This window comes from Sinocyclocheilus rhinocerous, unplaced genomic scaffold, assembly GCF_001515625.1.
Source record: "Sinocyclocheilus rhinocerous isolate Xijiao unplaced genomic scaffold, SAMN03320098_v1.1 scaffold13, whole genome shotgun sequence".
In the NCBI taxonomy this organism is placed as follows: domain Eukaryota; kingdom Metazoa; phylum Chordata; class Actinopteri; order Cypriniformes; family Cyprinidae; genus Sinocyclocheilus; species Sinocyclocheilus rhinocerous.
In genome coordinates, this window is record NW_015627542.1 from 1 (window position 1) to 10,917 (window position 10,917).

The 10,917-nt window shown below is 36.5% G+C and overlaps 2 protein-coding genes across 2 annotated transcripts in view; both read left to right on the forward strand.

The window, feature by feature from the left end:
- Window positions 1-2,840: 2,840 nt before the first annotated feature.
- LOC107730558 (uncharacterized) lies at window positions 2,841-6,201 on the forward strand (the record flags this gene model as incomplete). Its single annotated transcript, XM_016541415.1, has 3 exons — window positions 2,841-2,963; window positions 3,205-3,710; window positions 6,170-6,201. Coding segments are annotated over 3 exons (661 nt in total), but the record flags the coding sequence as incomplete, so codon positions are not given.
- Window positions 6,202-7,202: 1,001 nt separating this feature from the next.
- Window positions 7,203-10,917, forward strand: part of LOC107730567 (inositol 1,4,5-trisphosphate receptor type 2) — a 98,104-nt gene continuing 94,389 nt past the window's right edge. Inside the window, exon 1 of the mRNA XM_016541426.1 lies at window positions 7,203-7,584. Within this exon, the coding sequence (XP_016396912.1) occupies window positions 7,493-7,584 (92 nt within the window). The 5' untranslated portion in view covers window positions 7,203-7,492. The remainder of the gene's footprint in view (window positions 7,585-10,917) is intronic.

Below are 10,917 nucleotides of genomic sequence, written 5' to 3' on the forward strand. Positions count from 1 at the left end.
GAACAGTTGTTTTGTCAGGGTAGAGAATCACTTTAGTCATTGGGGTGCCACATTTATCCGTGCTTTGAGCGCCACAACTGCAGACATGGTAAAAAGACAGTATAAGTCATTATAATCCGTAATTATGTTCCCGCTTGATGCAACAAATGCCTCGTCTATAATGGGTTTTAATGTTTTTGTCTCTGCGCTCCGGGAAAAGGCATCACAGTATGGTAAGGGGCGTAACATTTCCGTCACATGCTTGAGGTATTCGGCCAATCACAACGCACTGGATAGCTGGCCAATCAGAGCACACCTCGCTTTTCAGACAACCGATTTAGTATCTACAGTCATGGCCAAAGGTTTTGGCAGTGACATAAATTTTGTGTTTTGCAAAGTTTGCTGCTTAAGCTGTTGTGGTGTTCATTCACATTGTTTCTAGATTATTGTGTAGAGTGATCAGATGCATTTTAAATAATTGCTAAAAGCTTCATTGGCCAAAAAATTTACTTTTCACAAAAAAACGAATTTCACTGTTTTTTGATCCTGACACAAAATGACCAGCTAACATTAACTGACTAATCATATCAGCAGCGCATGTGAAAGTGTGAATGAGTACTAGTCAGGTGAAATCACTATCATATTATTTAGATTGTAAGAGCAGTCTGATTGCTATAAAAGGAGGGAAGAAGCGCTTCCAATCATTGTGTTCTTGTTAGCAATGGTTACCTCCAAAGAAACACGTGCAGCCATCATCGCTTTGCATCAAAATGGCCTCACATGCAAGGACATTGCAACAAAGAATATTGCACCTGAAAGAACCATTCACCGGATCATCAAGAACTTCAAGGAGAGAGGTTCGACTGTTCGACTGTTCGACTGGAGAGAAGTCTTCAGGACGTCCCAGAGTGTCCAGCAAGTGCCAGGACGTCTCCTCCTGAGGAGTCAGCTACGGAATCGTGTCACCAGCAGTGCAGAGCTTGCTCAGGAATGGCAGCAGGTTGGTGTGAGAGCATCTGCACGCACAGTGAGGCCAAGACTTTTGGACAACGGCCTGGTGTCAAGAAGGGCAGCAAAGAAGCCACTTCTCTCCAACGTCAAGGACAGACTGAAATTCTGCAGAAAGTACAAGGATGTCAAGAACAGACTGAAATTCTGCAGGAAGTACAAGGATTGGACAGCAATATTGTGGAAGCTCCCTTCCGAGGAAGCTCCCTTTCGACTGTTGGGACATCTGGAAAATCAATTGTTCTGAGAAGAAAAGGTGAACGCTACCATGAGTCCTGTGTTGTGCCAACAGTGAAGCATCCTGAGACCATCCATGTGTGGGGTTGCTTTTCAACCAAGGGAGTGGGCTCTCTCATAATTCTGTCCAAAAACACTGCCATGAATAAAGAATGGTATCAAAACGTCCTGCAAGAGTGACTTCTTCCGACGATCCATGAGCAGTTTGGTGATGATCCGTGCATTTTCCAGCGTGATGGAGCACCATGTCACAAAGCAAGAGTGATGAAGAAGTGGCTCGAAGATCATTATATTGATATGGATCCGTGGCCTGGCAACTCCCCGGATCTCAATCCCATAGTGATCCTGTGGTCAGTCCTCAAAAGGCGAGTGGACAAGCAGAAGCCCACAAATTGTGATCAACTCCGAGAACTAATAAGGCAAGAATGGATCGCCATCAGTCAGGATTTGGCCCAGAAGCTAATATCCAGCATGCCAGAGCGAATTGCAGAGGTTATGAAGAACAAGGGTCAACACTGTAGATATTGACAAATTTTTTTTTTGGCAATAAACGCCTTTAAAACTTATGATATGCTTATCATTTGTTTCAGTATACCATAGAAACATGTGGAAAAATAATCTGCAAATACTGAAGCAGCAAACTTTGCAAAACACAAAATTTATGTCACTGCCAAAACTTTTGGCCATGACTGTAGGATACGATTTAACAATTTCCACATGTAAAATTGTATTAGCTAATAGATTTTCTTTGTAAAGAATTCTGTGAAGAATTCATTACATTATGAAGCCAAAATTCAGTGATAATCGAGAAATAAAACCATCCATGTGACCATGTGATTTTATTTTGTTTATTCCATCCTGATGACACTAAATGGCAGTGCAGGCGAATTTAACCAAACAGGAGATTGGGAGAATCCTTGCTGTAAACCTATCCCTCAAAAATCTGATTTGTTGATTAGAATGTTGTACGACCAATGATTATGATCTTTTTTTTTTAAATATATATAAGAAATGAGTTTTCATATTACTACAATAGAGGTTAGATTAAACATTTGCTTGTGAACATTTTTAGAAGTTTCTGATAAAATTTATAAATAAAGAAATAACAGATTTGTGGAATCAGACAAGTATTTGGATTTGGATATGCTTTTTTTTTCAGTTATGAAATAGGGCAGTATGCAGTAGCCAAATAATGTCCCAAGGAAGCAGTGTATCACTTGATGAGAGACATGGGCACCGCTAGGCCATTTTTAGGGGGGCTATAGAGAATTCATATATGCAATAAAGATTCTGCTAGATAATCCACAACGGACATCATGGTAAGCAACCATACTATATTTTATATTCAGTTGGTCCATTTTAACCTTTCATTTGTCAATGCCCTCTTGTGAACAAAAGTTTAACTTGATCATAAAACTGGAGAAGTAATATACTACACAGATGAAATAGGACTGTTGATGATTTTGCTTTTTTCAACAATTTAGGTTTTTATTGTGCTGTCAAGAGCCCTTCTCTCCTCTTGTGAACAAAAGTTTAACTTGATCATAAAACTGGAGAAGTAATATACTACACATGAAATAGGACTGTTGATGATTTTGCTTTTTTCAACAATTTAGGTTTTTATTGTGCTGTCAAGAGCCCTTCTCCTGGTCTCTCTGCTTCATCTTTATTCTCAAAGTGTGGAGGGTGAGCCTGTGGACATTGAAACCGGCCAAAATTACAAGATTTTTTCATCAGAAGTAAGTTTTCATTTTACTGAAGTAAAGGTTAGTTGAAACATTTGTTTGTGGGAATTTTTGCACTTTTTGATTACATTTTGAGTTTTACGTGTAATTTATTATTTTCAGACTAAATACAAGAAGAGATAATACATATATTTGCACTCATTCACACTTTTCCAGCATGCATGTTTGACCAGTATACCTCAGTTTTGAATATGTAATTGTGAACATTTCTGTTTTTTGCTTTTTTTTTTTTTAGTTATGAAATAGGGCAGTATGCAGTAGCCATCAATGTCCCAAAGACTCAGTGTGAGAATGGTTTCATACCATCGACATTCCCCGACTTCCTGAAAGAAGACAAAAACGTAAATGTGAAAAATATCATAAGTGCTGATGAAAGACCAGTTTACGAAGGCAAAGAGCTCATTGCTGCAGGAGTACAGAAGACACCAAACACTGCTCATTCAGAGTTTCTACTGATGAACCCTCCAGATAATTCACCCTTGACAAACTTGTTGAATAAGAGAAAGGATGGTTGTGTGGGTTTTCTACACCTTAAACTCTCCCTGTATGAACACCTCTCAGTGGGAAGTACGAGATTACAGGAGGGCTTGATAAATGAAAAGCATACAAGGGGAATTAAAGCTTTTGTTTTCAAAAACATCTGGAAGCAGGATCAAAACAGACAAGATGAGCTGAGAGAGAAACTTAAGGTGATTGCTAGTCGCATTCCACTCTACCGCTGTAAATCAAATAAGTGTACCTGTAGGAGCCTATTTTTGTTCAGATTCAGTAACCAATGTTATATTATGTGGTGCATTTCAGCTTTGAATATTTTGGTTTGGATTGTTTGGACTTGTAAACGTACTTTATTCACGTGTACAATTTAGACAAATATTCTGTATTTTACATTGAAAATGTGTACTATGTTGAAATTGTGTACTGGCTCTTTAAGAATCGCGTCTGTTAAGTCAGGCGGCAGTGCGTTCTTTGGAATACAGCGGAGTCACACAGTTTTCTTTACCGCATCCGTGATATTTAAGATGTATGAGACACGGAGCGAGTAAAACTGAAAGTGAAACTGATGCGCACACACAGTACCCTTTGTGGAGAGCCAGGGTCCAACACTGAAATAAATAAGGCTTGTTTAACTGATTAACTTTTTTTCTTAAATGCTTATTTTTGCACACTTGCTTGACTAATTGTCTTAACTAAAATTTCACATATTCTGTTTGTGCATACATTGACTGAGATGTGTTCTGTGTTATTAAAGTGGCTTTGCTATTGCTTTGGGGATGTTGAGTCTGTTTATTTGATGTTATAACATTAATGTTGACTCTTTGCATTCATCTGTTATGTTACACAATTAGCATGTTTAAAATAAAAAAACTAAGGGTCAGATTTACTAACGGCTTGTGCCAGAATAAACTCTCTTTTGATGGTAAAAAACTACTGTCAGGATTTACTAAAGGCACGCAGTAAAAAATTAGCACTGAAAAACTTTGGACAGTTACATTTTCCTCTGACTTTATTTGCATTTGTAGGAGTTTCCTTTTCAGACGCAAAATGTATGGGAGAAGAATATTTATATGAATCACGCAATATGATTTACTAAGGTTTGTGCTAGTCAGTTTACTGTTATTTGTGCCATTATTTAAGACCCCCAAAAAAACCTGTCTTAAACCAGATGCTAATTTTTTAAGATGCTCTCTCTCTCTCTCACACACACACACATTGGTTTTATGGGGACATTCCATAGACGTAATGGTTTTTATACTGTATAAACTTATATCCCCTAAACCCTCCCACAAAACTTTTTACATTTTCAGAAAACGTCATTCTGTATGATTTATAAGCTTGTTTCCTCAAAAATGTCCCTGCAAGGGTAAAATGTATTACTATGTGGGGACATGTGGTCCCCATAACGTAGGGAATACCAAGTATACACACACAAACTTTAGATTTGTAAGTGGGGACCACTCATAGACACAGTGGTTTTTCTATGAAGCTGATTATATTAGCTAAATCCCAACCGTGATAAATCTGCCAGTCATACAAACCTATTGACATCTGTAGATTTAAACATGATTTGGTCCATTTATAAGCCTTTCAAACACATTATCACCTCAAATGCCCTCACAGGTGAGTGTTTTCATGCTGTAGGTTTCACTATTTTAGTGAGGACCTCATAAGTATATTTATATAGTATATAAATGCTGACATACCATAGATGTCTATTGATTTGATGAAAAGCTAATTCATTATAATAACTGTAGACTAACCATATGAATGCAGTCACACTCACTTAAATTCTGAAAAAAAGGCTTGCTGCTAGTCTTATAGTGAGGAGAACTTGGATATTTGATTACTTTAAACACATAAAGGAGATTTAAATGCTGAAATATAAAAACAATAAATGTTTAAGTGCAGTGTATGAGACCTAGAAACAGGACAATTTTAAAAAAGCAACACCACCTACTGATGAAGATGCCACACGTATATAAGATAAATTTGAATTAAAATATTTTCTAGCAATAAATATATACAGATATGTAGGCTGTGATATGCACAAAATAAATATGGGGCATTTTTGGGGGGAAAATGTATTGATAATCAGGACGTTTGCATGTTTCCATGAAATGCTTGTGATTAGCACCATCTTGTGCATCTCTGTAAAACTGCACATTGCAGTCACTGAACACTGAACACACACACACACACACACACACATATATATATATATTTTTTTATTTATTTTTTTTTTATTTTTTTTATTTATTTTTTTTTATGTCTATTTTCTTTATAGCTATACCTGGACAGACCCACTGCACTTGTTTTGCATAGCGGTTAAAATAAGTATTGAACACGTCACCATTTTTCTCAGTAAATATATTTCTAAAGGTGGTGTTGACATGAAATTTTCACCAGATGTCGGTAACAACCCAAGTAATCCATACATACAAAGAAAACAAAACAAATAAGTTCAGAAATTAAGTTATGTGTGATCAAATTGAATGACACAGGAAAAAAGTATGGTGGTAAAATGAGTAATATATAGGAATATTTCTATATTTATTTTAACAATAGGTTTTCTTTGTAAACTAATAAACTGTGAAGTTGGATTTGTTACATTATGAAACAAAATTTCAGTTGTAATCGAGAAACAAAACCCAACCATGTGACCATGTGATTTTATTTTGATGATTTCATTCTCGTGACACTAGATGGCAATGCAGGCGAATTTAACAAAACCTGAGATTAAGAAATCTAGAAAGAGAATACTATTATATTCCGTACATACATAGTTGAATTATAGAGTGAAAATCTCAAAGTGGTAAAGATTAGACAGTGTTATTAATTATATTTCTTCAACAAATTACCCCTGAATAAATATTAAATAGATCCATTAATCAGTAATGTTATTATACCATTAATCAGTCATTTCTGTCATTATTCTTAGGTAGGCCTACACGAGAAGTTACAAATGAAGACATTGCTCATGTCTGATAAGCAAACAGTTGTTTCTGTGATTATGCAAAGGGGCTCTATAGATTATTCAAAGACACTTTGACAAGTTATATGACCTTCAAATGGCACTTTTATATAGGTTACAAAGCTATCTCATTTAAAATATTCAAAAGAATGTTCGCAAAATTATTTTGCTTTATCAGATAAGGAACTTTCATTTTTCAAATAGCACAAAAAAATGCATTAAATAAACATCAACCAGACAAACACAAAGGGTACATTTTTTTAAATATAGGCTAATATATTCAATAAATCACAAACGTTTATGACTATGGCATAGTCATATTTGACTATGGCATATGGCTATTTGCTTTATTAAATATTTAGAACTGAAGCAATAGGCTAATGGCGAAATCAGAATGGTTTCTAAAGTAGTATTTTAATTTTTTTAAATGTATTTTTCTGTATGTAGGCTATAATTGGTCATATATAATAATAAAAAAAGCTAAACAAACCAATAGCTGGATGACACTTCACTGAAGTGCAGATATATTAAATAATAATATTAGCCTAAATACTGGTTTTACATTATACAAAAAAAAACAGTATTGTTTAAACTCATTCATAAAATAAAATGTAAAATAAAAAGTAAATAAACTTCCGGAATAATTGTGCACCACCGACGCAAGTGCAAGCACGACTGCGCAAATGCGCAAACACACAAGTCGCATTCTCACTTTTTGAGTTGCATACCACAGCATTAAAGACAGACAGCATCACTTCCTTGATTTCACGGGACAGCGAGCGAGTCTCCTCCCACTCGAGTGGCATATTGGTGAGAAAAAGCCTCGTTTGTTTCACAGGAAGAAGTTGAAAACATGAAGAAACGCGACAGTTAGACGATTCACAACTCAAAAGTCACGGGCTCAGCAGCACATCTCTTCTCCGGACGGCTGGATTACAATGTGTTACTGTCAAAGCGACGAAACAAGTGGCTTGAGACACTGAGTCGACTGGACACATTGCACTGGATCAGAGGGGTTAAAGTATCGTAAAAATCTACTGAAACGTTTGCAGATATGTCGGAACACAGGTCCTGTTTCCTTCACATTGGGGATATCGTGTCTCTGTATGCTGAGGGAACTGTCAATGGATTTATCAGCACTTTAGGGTAAGTTGCCTCTCATTGCTCATTATATTAGTCTTAAACGTTAGTAAACATGGCATTTAGACATTTCGTTCAGATACACTGATGTTAATATGTTGCCCAAAATGCAGTGTTACATTATTAAACATGCAATACTATTTCATGTATATTTTGTCCTCCTCATGTCAGAAGAAGTTTGTTGTGTGGAAGTAGGAAGTGATTTGAGCTGCAGGCCAGAGGTGCTATGTGACAGCATTGCTTCAGAAGCATGCAAATCATTGAACAGGAATGCAAAGTTTTCTGTTAGTTTACACAGTAACGCTAATATAACCATGTAGGCTCAATTTAAAGGTGCATGTAGTAGTGTTTGCTAATTTAAAAGCTTTACACGTGAAAAAATTAACAGCACATTTGAGAGAAATATTATTGCAGTTATTTACATCACATGAAATAAAGACTCCAGATATATTAGTCTACTAAAAGAAAACAATCTGATTTAATCTACATGGAGTGGTTCACTGCCTCATGGATGGCACCATTTTTGATATCATGTGACCTGGTGTGACATGCAAATGGTTGATTTTCATCCATGGCTACTAATAATCACAGCAAGAATAATATGTTCACTTTATAGAGCTCTTTTATCCATTGGTCATTACAAAGTAGCCTATAGCACACAATACATTATAACAACAAACACATTATACATGCTGCAGGCATGGAGTCTTGTCAACACTTACCACCTTTCCACTGGGGCTGGAAAAAAAAGTCTTGGATCGCAGATCTTGGTTCTGAACCGGCCCCTAAATCTTGCTGGTCTCGAACAAGGGAAACTCTGACTGCAGTTTGAAAGTGGAAACATGAGCCGGTTCTGAACGAGTGCCATTCTTTGCTGAGCACCAGCTCCGGCACCAGCCCCAGTGGATAAGCGGTAACTATAGTATGGTTCAGGATGTCTGCAGGCCACCCATCGAAACAGAATGAGGATAAGTGGTACTTTTGGAATGAGTAAGATCCAGCTAAACTCAGATAAAGATTGACTGAGTGCACCTTTAATTATTAAAGGAATACCCAAAAATAAAAATAGTTGAAAATGTAGTCACCCTCAGGCCATTCAAGATGTAGATGAGTTCATTTCTTTATCGGAACAGATTTGGAGAAATTTAGCATTACATCACTTGCTCACCAATAGATCCTCTGCAGTGAATGGGTGCCGTCAGAATGAGAGTAAAAACATCATATTAATATATTTTTCAGCAAATTTTCATTTTTGGGTGAACTTAGTCAAATCTAATTTAATTTTACAGTTTCTGAGATTGCACTGTGTAACAGAAGCGGTTTTCATGTGATTTTTTTTATATGGTCATGTAGGAACACATCTGCTTGAGAGTCTTATGAAAGATTATGAATCTAACCACATGGAGGTGAAACGCCCAGCTCCATTTCAGGTCGCGTTGAATCACTTTTGCATTGTTGTGCAATGACTCATCAAGCAATTAAGGTGCAGAACAAATGAAGCTCCAGTGCACCGTGGCATTCTGTTCTGTGGCCTTCAGAATGCTGCGGTCACAATATATACAACATCTCTTTGCTTAAATCTCTTATCTTTAAAAGTTTTTTGTGGCATTGCATCAGAAGGATTGCAGCCGTGGTCATTTCTCTGTCACTTTTCACAATTCATGACACAGCTGTTTAGTTGTTTTGGAGTTTCAGCATTTGTAAAACTTAATGTGTGGTTTTTCGCTTTCTTACTATGATTCAAACGTAAGTGCTGAGGTTTTGTTTGGAGCATAATGCAGGCTAATTTACACATATTTGTAGTAATGTGCACTTGCATTGGAAATTGTGGTGTTCTGTTTGAGCAGACTTTGTGTCAAAGAGAGCTTATAGGATATTAACATACTACTCTTACTGTCATGCAGTCTATGTTTATACTGCACTCTCAGAAACAAAGGTACAGTACAAAAGCTATCATTTGGGCGGTACCCTTTCAAAAGGTACACATTTCCCTAAAGTGTGCATGTAAGTACCTTAAATGTACAAATTACTTCCTAAAGTGTACATATTAGTACCCTCTAGTATGGTACATAGCTGTACCTTTCAGAAAGGTACTAGCAGCTTTTATACCTTTGTTTGAGAGTGTGTGCACAGTAGGTTTTTATGCATAGACCAACTGCATCTGCTGAAATGTACAGTAAAGAACACTGCAATAGATTACAACATTCAGGTTCAGAAGTTAAAATTCCAATAATTTTCTCCATAGAAGAATGGATTTATAACTATAGGATATTTACTACTCTTACTGTCATGCAGTCTATGTTTATACTGCACTCTCAGAAACAAAGGTACAGTACAAAAGCTATCATTTGGGCGGTACCCTTTCAAAAGGTACACATGTAACATGTAAGTACCTTAAATGTACAAATTACTTCCTAAAGTGTACATATTAGTACCCTCTAGTATGGTACATAGCTGTACCTTTCAGAAAGGTACTAGCAGCTTTTATACCTTTGTTTGAGAGTGTGTGCACAGTAGGTTTTTATGCATAGACCAACTGCATCTGCTGAAATGTACAGTAAAGAACACTGCAATAGATTACAACATTCAGGTTCAGAAGTTAAAATTCCAATAATTTTCTCCATAGAAGAATGGATTTATAACTTATAAACCATTAGCAGCATAGTTAATGCAAAAATGAAAATTGTCATCATTTACTCACCCTCATGATGTTTCAAACATGTATGAGTTTTCTTCTGCTGAGCCCAAAAGAAGCTTCAAATCAAAGTTTGTAATGTTGCAATTCACCTCATAGCTCATCATTTTTAAACAAAGTCCTTTTTCTAAATCCCTATGAAAAATACCCTTCGGAACCAAGACCGTTGAAAAAGTGCCTATTTCTTAATATTTTGCAAACTTAGTAGGCAGGATGCAGTGTATACTGTGCAATATTTAGTAGTATGCTTGCACTCCATACCAAACATTGCCAGAGCTTTTCTTCTGATCCTAAACAAGGCGTTCTTGGATTATTTCCCAGAGGCTGTCATGGGTTTGTAGAGATATAATGGAAGTTGAATGGGGTTTTCTTTGTTTAGGTACCAAGGACTTGTTGTACTGCAGAACCCTAGTATCGGAAAAAGACTGATAAGAAGCTTGATTGGTTGAAATTCAACATAATAAACATTTATGGCCATAATTTGAGAGTAGATTGGTTAAAGGGGTCATATGATGCGATTTCAAGTTTTCCTTTCTCTTTGAAGTGTTACAAGCTCTTGTTTTGACACGTGACACTGCGCGCTGTACAGAGCGGGAAACTTCAAACTCAAAAGAAAATCCTGCCGCGGAACAGAGCGCCATTCA